The 13,420-nt window shown below is 42.5% G+C and overlaps 1 protein-coding gene across 1 annotated transcript; it reads right to left on the bottom strand.

Moving 5' to 3' along the window:
* Positions 1-2,090: 2,090 nt before the first annotated feature.
* Positions 2,091-13,375, bottom strand: LOC308142045 (mitogen-activated protein kinase kinase kinase 7-like). The gene is made up of 14 exons (XM_080512335.1): positions 13,188-13,375; positions 12,699-12,809; positions 11,520-11,585; positions 10,692-10,737; positions 10,450-10,588; positions 9,649-9,773; positions 9,288-9,416; positions 8,324-8,454; positions 6,983-7,067; positions 6,746-6,876; positions 6,528-6,666; positions 5,704-5,765; positions 4,786-4,901; positions 2,091-4,552 (listed from the first exon to the last, which is right to left on the bottom strand). Exons 1-14 carry the CDS (start codon positions 13,266-13,268, stop codon positions 4,387-4,389), a joined length of 1,527 nt encoding a protein of 508 aa, XP_080368461.1. The 5' UTR covers positions 13,269-13,375; the 3' UTR covers positions 2,091-4,386.
* Positions 13,376-13,420: the final 45 nt, after the last annotated feature.

Genomic DNA, 13,420 nt, shown 5'->3' with positions numbered 1-13,420 from the left:
AGCTCTTCTGAAGAGAGATTTCCATCTCAAAGTTTTAGGCTGCAGTTTCTCAAACCGACATTCATTCGAAGTCAGAGTTCTACACTGAAAACAAACTGAATATTGCAGCGTACAAAAAAACCCAAGGAAAACCCACATTTACTCTATTCAGATTAATACATCTTTTACACTGCTTCATCCAATTCAGGGTCACAGACACAAAGAGACAGACAATCACCCAAATTTGGCTACAGGCAATTTAGTCACCAATTAACCTCAAAAAGAGTTTTTTTTTTTTTTCTTTTAGTTTTTTTTATTGGGACTGTGGGAGGAAACACACACTCCAGATTCAAGGCCCAGCCCACAACCTTCTCACAATGACAAGCATGCCAACCATTACATCACCATCTCTCTCTCTCACACACACACACACACACACACACACACACACACACACACACACACACACACACACACACACACACACACACACACACACACACCATACAGTGGTTGAGAATACGTTCTATTTTAGGGATTGCTGTGGTTGTTTCTAGAGAAAACAGCCTGTGGGGGTAAAACCTGTGTCACAATAATTCAAGTTTAATTTGTCGCCACCTTCGTAGATGAGGGCTGTTGAAGTTCTGCAGACGAGCAGAAGATGATAAATCTCATATTCGCCGCAACGTCGCTGCACTCTGCCTCTTTTAAAAGACAGATGCAAGTTCTAGTGAGGTGCTGATCATGACAGAGCATGGCAGGTTCAAAGCCAGCTCAACATATCATCCTCTCTCTCTCTCTCTCTCCCTCTCTCTCTCTCTCTGTGTGTGTATGTGTGTGTGGCCAAATCACCACAGAGCACATTGCACTGTTGTTAAAAGGAGTACTGGGATCTATAAAAACCACTGCATTGCTATGGAAACTGCAGCTTTGCAGTCAAGTGATTTCAGGTTTTCGCTCACATCTTCAGTGGGAAATGACTTCGAACATCAATAACCTGCCGCACTGTTGCCGCAGCGGCTGATAACGGCTCTCAGGACATATCGTTTCACCTAATTTGCTTCCCAATTTCCCCCCACAAATCAAAACAATGTTCTCCATTCATTCACAAGGACCCGCACCTCCTTACAATGAAACGATCTGTTTGAAGATGTAAATGAAGCTGAGCATGAAATGAAAGATTATAATGTCCTTGCGAGAATACAGCAGTTTAGTCTTCAAATGACTGTGTTGAAACTCGAAATGCATCCGTCTTTTTAGTTTGAAAAGTGTGGTTATCAAAGAGGCTCATCATATTTCCCTGCATTTCCAGGTCGACATCATATTTGTTTACATTAATTCAATTAAATCCATTAATGTGAATATTGTCTTGTTGCTTTGCTTGTCCACCGTGTCTCAAGGCGTGGTCATGAGCCAGTTCTTTTTTTTGCATTTGCTTCCGCGGCAAAGCTTGATTTCCATTTCCCTATTGAATTGTAGTATTTGGACAAGCGGGGCCTTTAGAGTGTCTGCAGGAATGTGAGCTCAGCACACTGAGCGTGGGCCGGCTGCCTGCGTGAGTGGGAGGTTCAGCCGTGATCCTGCAGACAAAGCCGTTTCTCTGTGAGCTCTACTGCCCCGTCACTATTCCTGAACTCGCCCCAGACTTCCCTCAACACGCTCTCTGCACATGCCTGCGGTCCTGGCGAACACTGGAGTTTGACGGCTGTGCAACATCTTGCACTGTCCCATCAAATACAATGTAGCCCGAAATAATATAAAATGCATGGAGACAACACAGCTGGGAAGAGACAGTGGTACAGAAGATGGGATTGTAGCATAAATGCAGTTTAAAAGTGGAGGATTAGACCGCTATATAACAAATTATTGAAAATATCACCATAGATAAATGCTGCTAACGTTTTGGGACCAAAGTAAATTGAAATGTAAGGCAAAACAAAATGGTTCTGAGGTCAGAGTAATAGAAAATTCAAATTGTTTTGGGGTTTTTTTAAAGTCCACATATGCATGTACAGTTCAAAAAGGAGAGTTAAAAAACAAAAAAAGCAAGATGTAAGAATTAGCAAATCCCACAAACCCATATTTTATTCACAATAAAACAAACAGCATGTCAGGTGATGGAAGGGAGATATTTTTACGTATCATATATATATAAAAACAACCTTTAGCTCATTTTGAATTTGATTTCAGTCACATCTCCAATATTTAAGATGGGGAAAAGTTGATTGAGTGGATTGCTGACAATGAAAATAGGCATAAAGAAGCTTTGAGAAACAGTGTAAAGATGGTCAGAATTTCATAAATGAGAAAAAAATATTTCTTTGAACCTTCTGCAGCACATCTCGCAATGGTCACTGGGTTGCATAAGTGCCTGTGAGCAGTTTACACATGTGGAAAGGCACCGCCAACACTAAACAGTACATGGAGGCATTAGAACTTTGTATTCAGAAAACATCTCACTCAGGGAAGGACTTGCATAGTTCAGCAACGACAAATCACATTCATAGCATTGCTTCAGCGTCGAAAAGTCTGGGTCTGCAGCGCAGATCATTTACAACAAGTGGAAAACCAGCACTGTTGAGGAGCTCTAATGGGACATTACTTATGTTAACATTAAGAAGTGTCGCAGCCATTGAATTGAAGCGGCTTACATTGGTACACATTGTCTCAACTTTTGGAATTTGAGCTGTAAAAATGCAACTATAAAATATCATTCCTACAACGCAGTCGATTTTGTAACGGTTTTCGTTTTGCTCCGAGGCAACATGTCTCCTAAGCAGTAATCCTTTGGCAAAGTGTTGTATTCACAGTAAAACTGGTAGAAAATTAGGAAATTCATTAGTTCCCCCACATGTTACAATAAGAAGAAAAAAAAAGTACAAATAAAGTTACTGGCTAAATGTCTTCCAAAACCTCGGGAGAAAATACGGCCATGGGCTTGGAGGGTATTTTTCTGAATAAAATCCAGATGAAATCAGTTTGGTCCTATCGTACCACCGTGAAGGAGCCTCATCGTCAACACAGTGAAGAAGTTCATCTTTTGAATGGTGATTACCTGAAGAAACTCAAGGCACTCATATTTAAGGTCAGGCTGACTTGGGATACTGGTATGCATTCCCCCCCCCCCCCCCCCCCATTTCCATTAGTGAGCAGATTTGTACATGACGAAGTCTGCAGCGACAACATGACATACATCGACATCTTACAAAGACATTTTTAATACAAACTAACAATGCTTGGACTGTAAGCGGCACTTCTTCAGCACATACGCCCGCCAGATAGGAACTCTCCAGAGCTCAATCATTCAGGTTACATGCAGGACTATTGTTGAATACTGGATGTATTTCACATTTAAAAAAATATTATTAACATCTGTTGGGCTCCGTAGGAAATATATCGCACAACTCTTCTGGTGCGAGTTAGATCTTGAAATATGTGGTAAATCTTTATATACAGTCTGCAACCATCATAACCGTTACAGGTTCACGCTAAAGCTTTTTTTTGTGTGTCTTAACATTATTTCATTACGATTAAAAAGATTACAATAAAAAAAAATCATGCTCGGCAAAGGCATCTCTCGGTGCACCGGCTTATTTCTGCTGCTCTGCCACCTTGAAGGATTTCGAGTTGACTCATCTGAGCAGCCAGCGGAACATTCACCGATAGTGCTCGAGTTGACATTACTTTGCTGTGCTTCCTTTCCCATCCTAACAGAGCAGAAGCTGCTGGTTCTGCTTGTCCCAAGCAGCTTTAAGATCCGTTTCTAATCAGATTCCACTTAACCAGGTGTGACTTGTTGTTTTACAACAAATAAGGAAATGTTGCATTCTGCAACCTGTCAGTATGACCGGGAATAAAATGGTTTCATATGCTATCGCCCTCTTGGCTTTCAGTTCAGTCCAGTCATACACAGGGTTTTTTTTTTGATTTGCATACTTACATGACAAAAATATCATGAATATGACTCAGATTCCAAATGAGTTTTTCTCAGCAGTGTGATGATCACCTTGCCCACAGCTCCCCCAACCTGTGGCTCACCGCATGAATCCGTTTAGACTTTAATCTCCACAGAGCAATGACCAGAAAGCTCAGCGTTTATGGCTACTTGCCGACAATCCGAGACGAAAATACCGGATCCTCTTTTCGGAGCGATCATTTTGTGATTTTAAAGTTCACTTGTAAAAAAGAGAACTTCCATTTCAGATGAAGTCTTTTTTTTTTTTTTTTTTTCTTGTACCGTCATCCTGATACACCGTTTTGTCTGACTCACTGTTCTCAGGATAATGAAGCTCCCTAATTTTGTTCTTGGGAGGGGGGGGTGGGGGGTGATGGATCCATCAGAGGAAGAAGCAGTACAGATGGGAGCAGAGTGAACGTGTACAGCCTGCTGCAGCCTGTCCGATGGTCCTAGCTGTGGTTCTGACTCTTGATCAGACTCAGTTTGCTCTTCAGGCCCTGGCAGGAGACCAGGAGGTTGCCGTTGTCCTCCAGCAGCTTGCTGTGTTCCTGGATGAGCCGAGATGAAGTCTGCTGCTCTCGCTGGTCCTGCTCCAGCTCCGCCATCAGCTCCTGTCTGAACAGGGGCAGCAGTACAGAGATCATCTCCTATGATTTGTTCCAATAAACAACATGAGAAACAGCCAATTCAAATGCAGTTAGCTCAGGATAGCAATCAAAATGTTAGGAGCAGCTAACAATAAACACATGGGATTTATTAGATTTTGAAATTACACTGAATAATAACAAATCCTTAAGATCAATATAAATTGTGTAAAATCAGAAATATATAGACAATGGATGACTTACTTTCTCCTTGCAAAGTGAGCAATGTCTGACTGAACTTTGAGGTACTCCTGAGCCATCCTGATGTGCTGCTCGAACACAGCCATGGACTCTTTGGAGTTAGGACATGGAGCAAGAGGCTGAGAGCAGAGACACAACTTAGTCACTTCATGCGACATCGTAAGTTCTGATTAACGACAACATTGACATGAGAAACTAAAACTAATATTAAAAAAACCCCATATCATACAGTACAACGCAACCTATTCCAACTAAAGATAACTTGGAAAAACTAATTCAAGCACAGTATGGAAAACACAAGACCAATAAATTAAAGAAAATATTTACAATTCCATATCAACTGCCAGACAATCTACACACATTCTTTAGGCAGTGGACTAAATATCGGATTGGAAACTTTGAAGTAACACCATGAGAGCAATGAGGTGTATGTGTCAGATTGAAGAATTGGCAAATTCAAAATCATTGCCAAACAAAAATGAATGACTTTGGGTGGGTGAAGGGTATTTAGACATTACTTGCAAAAGAAAGTGGGATAAATCATACATTTTGAACAAGTCTTACAATTTTCTGCCAGGCAGAGGCATAAAGGATGAAAATATTCAACTAAAGCTCCAGTGATCACGCCAACCCTATACACACATATATTACCATCACTGACTGAAATAAATGGAGCAATGAGCGACCTCATCGCACAAATTAGTTTTTGGTTGTTATCAAGAGGTCACCGTATACATTATCCATCATGTGTGCGAGAAAACACCCTACTGATAAAAAGAGTTCATAGGTCCAAATGTGTACATTTACTTGTTATTTCAAAAACGATTCGTCGGCAATTCAAAACCAGTCAATTTGTGTTATTGCCGCTTGTAAGTCTAAATAAAAAAACACAACAGTTTCCTCCAACAATTCTCCACTTACTTGCAACTGATGATCCAGTTTCAGGTAGGCCATAGGAAAAGAGCTGTCTAATCCATTGGTCGCTAAACACACACAGACACAAACACATGATGCAGCCATTGTGTAGTGTAGAACAAAGCCTGAACCTGCAGAAACACACCGACAGCAGTGTGTTGCCCCTCGGTGGCACGTGGTGAGCGGTGCACTCTCGCCGAAGCACTGATGCTTTGTGCGCGCGATAACCTTTGTATAGTCGCGCTCATAACTCATCTTGCGCCACAGAATATTTGGAAAGGGATTTTATGGGATTTGTCATGTGTGTTCATATAGAGAACTATTTAAAGGACTCGAGCTTACAGGAGGATCAGAGCTTATCCATACACAAAAGCTCCTCTTACCATTACATTAGATCAGTGGTTTTCAAAGTGTGGGGTGGGCTTTAGTGGACGAGGAAGCGGCAGACGAAAACAAATCAGGGGGTCATGGGGATGCCCATCCCAGCATGATTTACTCCTCTTATAATTTTCTAATATTCGTCTTAATAAAAAGAGGAAATTATGGAACTTTCAACCGTTTATCTTTTTAACACGTTTAAACTTATTTTGGCCAAATACGATGGTGGCAAGGTTATATTAAAAACTAGAGAGTGTTTCTAACTTTCTATTGGCCCTAACAGCGACCAACAATATCATATAGAGTGAAAAATATCAAAGAATTCAGCTTTGTTCAGCATGAGAGTTTTGAGCAGCTGGTAGGATACAATGTGATTCATATAAAGGGGGGACTCATCCTCCCACACACCCTCTTTAGTGAGATCTGTTTATGCTTCTCATGAGGATTGATACCTGTGGGACTAAAAGTCATCCTCAGCTCTGATTGGCTGCTGCTGGTTCCTGGGCTGGTGGAGTACGTGGGGCTCTGGGAGCGTCCCGGTTGAGAATCCACATTAGAAACCCTGGCGAGACCGGTCCGCAACGTGGCAGTCTGAAGTCACAAGATCATTCCCGATTCAATGAATATACCAGCAGTCGGGAGTCTGCACACTTTTGTTCAGTTATGTCACCTTTGAAGGTTTGAACTGCAGCGGGAATTTGGACTCAAAGCTTTTCAGCGTGTCCTCCCTGCCGACTGAGTTTCTGCGTTCTGGGCTGTCGTCGCTCCGGTTACTGTTGAAGGTACATTCAGCGAACGACCCTGCAAGCAGCACACAATAAAATATAGCGCAACAAGACACTCTGGAAAACTGTTCACCAGAGACGAGCCCGGAAATAGCCGAAAAACTTGCGAAAGGAGCCATCACCTGTACTTGTGGCAGACGAGGAGCCACTTCTGTTGGCTGAAGACTGGTGAGGCAGGTTGAGGGGCTCCTCGGATCCCGGGAAGTACTACAAGATCCAAACACATCAGACAGAGCTCTGAAAAAAAAGGGGTTATCACACACCTTTCCCCACTGTGTATCAAAGGAAGTAATGTCACGGAGCTAAAGCGACACTCTGCTCCCATACATGAAACCCTCCTCACTCGATACCTTAATCACATTTCTCAGTGAGCCACATTTTGTACTTCTCTAGTCCAGCTGACACGATCCTGGAAGCTTTGCTAGAGTTTGTATGTGACACATATCTCCAGGAAACCACACAGGGCTCTGGAAATTCCATAAGAAAAAAAAAGAGGAGCGTGTATACTGGAGAGGAAAACCCGACACCTGTGCAACCATCATAGGAGAATTTGCTCTTGGCAACTTTAAAAACACCTTCACTACAGTGGCAGAATTTTGGATGAAGGGGATAAAGTAGTTGTGTTTCTCTTTCAGAACGGTTCCATCGCAGGGTCAAGACTCTTCAAGGTGAGTCTGTCATTGTAGGCTGGGGAAGCTGAGTCAGGGCGTGGCGCTCTACGGCTCAGGGGTATAGCCGGAGGGAACAGCAGGGGCGAGGTACTAAAGCCGATTTAGGGAAACATTGACAGACAGAGGTAATTAGCACAGCTGCTTCTTTGGGGAGAAGATAATTAATCATCTCCTCCTCTTATACTGCAGCAGATTAGAAGCTGAGACTTGAGACACACATACACAAGAGCAGGCATGTGTGCTTCACATGCAAACTGGAGACCTGCGAAACATTTGTCTTTGTGCATCTTGGCCTAAAAAGACAACAACACCCCCCTCCCAAAAAAAACAACAAAACATAACAAATACTGTGAGGTTGGATTTAGGATGAAAGTGATTCAGCTGCATGTTTTCCACATGTGTGAACTTCCTTCCAGCTGCACACCAGCTGATTGTTTTCACTGGCCTGGGTCCTGAAACCCGAGCCGAACTGAAAATTCCACGGTGCTACAGTACTGTTTTGACAGCATCAGTCGTTTCCGAGTGCCACGCTTTCGTCATCCTGTTCAGTTCGTCGGTGACTGTAAATTGCACAAAGGTGTGGATCACAGATTTAAGGGAGACTTTACTCATTTTCATTGACGTCTACTGTATCAATCTTGCTGCAAGGACTTCGAGCCATCCTCGCAGAGGACTCAGGTTTTCATTTACCTCTGAGGTGCTTATTGGAAAAACTTGAACTATCCTTCTCTGGCTCGTTCAGTCAGATCTTTTTCCACAACGCCACGCATTTATCATAGACGCGGATGTTACCTTCATGAGATTGCTCACGGTGTTCTTGACCTCGCTCATGGATGGCCTCTGGCTGGGTTCTTTGTCCCAGCAGCGGGTCATCAGAGTCTCGATGGGCTCGGGGAGGTCTTTGATCAGAGGAGGCCGTGTACCTGCAGCACAGGAGGGCATCTGGCAACACTGCACAACGCACCGTTTTGAGATCTTGGTCCCGTGTGTGAATTCAACTGAGCAAAGCGCTATGGTCGGCCTAAGTTACTGTCACTGCTATTGGTACTGACTTTAATCAGCTTACGGACGGTGCACATGAATGCTGACTCTGGGGGATCCACTCACTGTTTAAGTGAGTGGATAGAGTGGAGGATCATATGGAAAGACCTGAAACCAACAGACATTTGTCTACGACTGCTCCTATCGAGGACTATTTGTATTGCGACTGCTTAGTGGAACCATCTCCTCTATAAATATGGTACAGTGTAGTACAGAGCCTCATCAAAGAGGTTGAGTCCTATTGCAAACCAAGGTATTATTAGATCGTCTGTGATGTTGAATTTTGTGCAAACATTTTTTTTTTTTACATGCACAGGTTTAAACTGATGTATTGTCAGGGCAGTTTCTTGTGACATCGTTGTCTGTTTCAAGGAAACCTGAACTCTAGATATGATACTGAAACCCAAATATTCACATATCAGTCTGCAACTATCAGAGAGATTGCATCAATAGTTTTGCACTTAAGCTCAGTTTATCGTTTTCATTTGTTTCTATTCTATTTACATTATATCTAATTGTAAAAGTGAGTGTTTTATTATAACGATTAACCCTGCACCTTTTTTTTTTTCAAAAATAACACTTGGACAGGTTATATTCTGTTGACTGACACTTGTCTTTGGTTTTCTTCCTGAGGCGCACATGCAAAAACCATCCTCACGGGCGTGAGACTTCTAGTCACTTCATTTACAAGTGACATTATCAGGTCCTCACTTACCTCTGTGGACGGCCCACATTATGCAAAACGCAGAGCCCCCAATCTCGTCGAAGGGCTTCTTGCGGGTGATGACCTCCCACAGGATGATTCCCCAACTAAACACGTCGCACTTCTCACTGTAGTTACTGCCTGAGGATCACACACACGCACAAAGAAATGATATTTACCACCATCGAAAAGTGAAAGTGATCCTCCATTTGTCTGGCAGAACCAACTACTCTCCTTATTTCTCTCTTTCTGGAAGTAAAGTTCTATCAAGGAGCACACTGGCAGTTTTAACAAATATACTGAAGCTGCTGCAAAATGCGGCTCTCGGATAGTCAACCGTCTTCCAGCCAGAAGGAGGAGTGAGAAAACCGACCTTCAAATACTTCTGGCGCCATCCAGGCCGCGCTGCCTTTATTGTTGGTCATGTAGGTCTGAATGTCACACGCTGTTCCAAAGTCACAGATTTTCAGCACGGTACCACGAGCCACCAGGAGCAGGCTGGGCAGGAAGAGAAAGAGACATTGATCGTGTTTTACTTCATTCAACAAAATTGAGGATACTACAGTACAAAAACATACGCTTCAACGCAACACTGCCCCACTAATGACATACATAACCAACGTCTGGTGTCCAATCATCTCATTTAGACTTGTTATAATTAAAATGTACAAGAAAGTTTTAGAGCCAGACATTCATTATAGTTCAAAATGTATCTGATGAGATGCAAAAAAAAAAAAAATTGTAGTAATTTGGAGGTTGTTTTTAAAAAAAATACTTTTAACTAACATGCAAGAACTGACTTTTGCATCTTACTGCCACCTACTGGACCTTGAAAAGTTTGGCTTTAGGTAGGGGTTAAGTTATCCTAATTAAAACAAAAAAACAAAAGGAAAAAAAAACGTGAAATTGTCAGGATAAGCAGGGAAGAGTTGGATGGATGTGAACTGTTGACCGAGCTCACATTAAAGTATAAAGGTTTTCTTGTTCATTTCACTTAAAAAAAAAAAATAAAAAAATCAACCTTATGACTGAGGACCATTGATGACAAATGTACCATGGAATAACAAACACTCCAGTGAACATACTCATGTTTATAGACTTCTTCACATGAAGTCTGACTTATTTAGCTTTGTTATGTTTGGTCATGAAAAAAAAAAAGGGGGGGGGGTCGTACTTGGGTGGTTTGAGGTCTCTGTGAATCAAGGCCTTTGGCTTCATCGCATGAAGATAAGCGACTCCCTGGGCACACTGCAGACACCAGCTCATTGCGTGAGACGCCGTATAGTGGGGCTGAGGGTCTGCACTGTGGAGGACTGTGACACAGTGAAATCACTTTAAAATTGATACGGTTAATTTATTTGTGTTTGAACACTATGTATGTATTTCTATACAACTGGAGGATGTAATAAGACTTACGGTTATATAAAGAGCCACATTCTGCATACTCCATGACCAGACAGACCTGCAAACAGAAAAGGCACGAAGTTAATGCACAGCAGTGGCACTATAATACCAACATCACTGCACAACATCCTGCAACTGCCTGAAAAGGTGAAGATAAAGTGGGAAGGTGCCATAATAATCTTCTAATCGGAGGTAATTGTGCAGTAGGTTTATGTCTCTTTTACTTCCAAGTCCTGTTGTAAAATCTCAGTGAGGCAACCAAGAGATCTGAAAGACTCGAACTTCTTTCATGTTCGAATATCTCAAGACATGAAAACTCGGCAGCTATTTTTACAACCCTTTCATCGTCACGTCTCCTAATCCAACAACATCTCTGGAGATGGTAACTATACTCTCTGCTCGGTGATCGCACTTCCTCCCCTTTAAACAAAAGACGTTTTATGATAAGAGTGTTTTATTGTATACACTGCATGCTCTGCGCTGGGTCGTGTGCTCCTGTAGCAACCAGTCGGGGGTGTTTTGCACATCGTTAGTGTTGACAGCCGCTATTCTCCGGCCCCTGGTGACCATATCAAAGGTTTCTCAAAGAAGACGAACCCCCCTCAGGGAGCATCGCCACACTACTCTGTAATGACGCGTCCCTCATTCGTTTCTCCGCCGACGGCCACCGGAGAAACTATTTTCAATAAATAATGTCCAAACGATGGGATTTCAAAGTGCTTGCGCTTCTCTTTTCCAGCCTCTGAAATCCAGCGAAGGAATGACGAGTTAATCATATCGGGGCTTGCTGATGCGTTTTCCAACATGTGCTCTGTTTGCTTGGCAGTGCTGCATACTCACTGGATTGTCACAGGAGCCGTACAGCTTAACAATGTTGGGATGATTCACCCGGGAGAGCTGGCGAAGCTGTGTGTACACAAACACAGACAGGTGAGAAGGGCAGAAACCGCATGGTGGAAGAGAAGCAGAGAGGTCACAGTTTGGGGTAGTGTTGTATTTACACTTTTTTTTTATTATAGCCAATTAGTTGTTTTTCATTCCAAATTTGTATCTGTATTTGTTTACCAGTATTATTGTTTGTGATCGGAATATTGTATGAAGGGTAACTGAATCAAATGTCTGTTATTGACAATGCAAGTGTGTGAGGGGTTTTTTGTGAGCTGCAAAAGCTTCTATACTAAAACTAATTAAGAGACGTTCACAGCTCTCAAAGTTCTGAGTGTCGTTTTCAAGACAGTTGATTTATACAAGTTTAATTTGAATCAATGTTAATAAAGTGTTAGGAAGACCAAGAGTAATTTCTTTTAATAATCTTGTTATTTCTATTTGGCTACTATATGATATCGAAACACTTGTTCTAAAAATAAAGTTTAAAGAAAAAGGCCAATAGTGGTTTTTACGTTGTTTTCAAAGAGCAACCATCATCTTTACTAATAAGAAGATGAAAGTCGTTCTGTGGCTCACAACTTGGAAATATAATGGCACGAAACCCAACAAATACTGCAGAATCTTACTTTTGTTTTACAGCACTGAGTTGTGAGAAAACTCAGAAAAAGTTCACATTTGATGTAGATTTTGTTTGGGTTTTTTTTACAAAAAATTAGTACTCCTAATGAACAAAAAGTATTACACTAGTAATAATTATTGATTATATACTACATAGTGAAATACCTTTATTGTGTCCACTGTTATTGTTAAACTATTTAAAAAAATTTAAAGACCTAACCAGGTCCTACCTGACTTTTAATAGTTTAATCCAGTTTCTTTAAATAATACCTGCACCCTTTGCTGTCGAACCACACTCTTTATTTGTGGGATCTCTGCCAAATGGTTGTTAAAGAGCAAAAGACACACGACAGTGACTTCTAAGACAAAGTTTAACCCAAACTTTAAAAAAAGAAAAGAAAAAAAACTTCCTTGAATCCAGATCTGATCTCATGCTTCAGATTAGAGAGGTGACCAAACTATGGGAGGCATGAGGAAGGTGGATGTTGGACCGAGGAGACAGTTTGCGTGTACCTCGACGAGGAAGGCGTTTCTCTCGTTGTCGCTCTCGATGGTCTTGATGGCCACATCTTTTCCCTTCCACTGGGCTTTGAACACGACCCCGAAAGTTCCTCTGCCAACAGCCTGAGGAGAGCGAAGAGGTGAGAGAGGAAGGGGGGGGAGCAGTAGTAGTAATAGTAGTGGTGGTGGTGGTGGGGTGGGGGTTCACTTCTTTTACTTTTAGGACCCCCTCTTTATTTTTGGGTACGTTTTACGAGTGTTTCTACTCCGTTGGGGGAATAAAAGCTTTTGTTCTGCTTCTACGAGCCTCTTCAAGCTGTCATGTTCAGGCCTTCGAGGACTTCTCATTAAAAACCTCACGGCCTTTTTTTCTGGAGTTCAGAGAGAGAGAGAGAGGGGGAGAAAGAGAGAGAGAGGGAGAAAGAGAGAGATAGGGAGAGACCCCCCCCCCCCCCCCCTATATCCCAGCAGGGCTAACGTTAACCCCCTCTTCACATTTACCGCTTCGACCTGGATGTCTTCATACTGGATGTCCTCGAACACGCAGGCGGCGGCGGCGGAGGAGGAGGAGGTCTCCGCCATGGCGGCGGCGGCGAGGCAGCTCTCCTCGGCGAAGCCAAAGCCGCTCCCGGCGCTGTGTTATCGGGGCTACGACGTCGCGCTGACCGCAGTCAAACGGTCCTCATCTATCTGTTGCTGAGAAATCAGGAAGTGAGCTGCAGGAGGAGGAGGAG

This window comes from Blennius ocellaris (genome assembly GCF_963422515.1).
Source record: "Blennius ocellaris genome assembly, chromosome: 17".
Taxonomy (NCBI): Eukaryota; Metazoa; Chordata; class Actinopteri; order Blenniiformes; family Blenniidae; genus Blennius; species Blennius ocellaris.
This window is presented reverse-complemented; position numbering and strand designations above follow the sequence as displayed.

Bases quoted from the DNA above. Each gene is read 5' to 3' on its own strand.
- LOC308142045 (XM_080512335.1), bottom strand. From the start codon at position 13,268: ATGGCGGAGACCTCCTCCTCCTCCGCCGCCGCCGCCTGCGTGTTCGAG. The intron at 7,068-8,323 runs GTAACATCCGCG...TGGATCTTGTAG, and splicing joins CCGTGAGCAATCTCATGAAG to TACTTCCCGGGATCCGAGGA. The intron at 4,553-4,785 runs GTAAGTCATCCA...GCCCCTGTTCAG, and splicing joins GCTCACTTTGCAAGGAGAAA to ACAGGAGCTGATGGCGGAGC.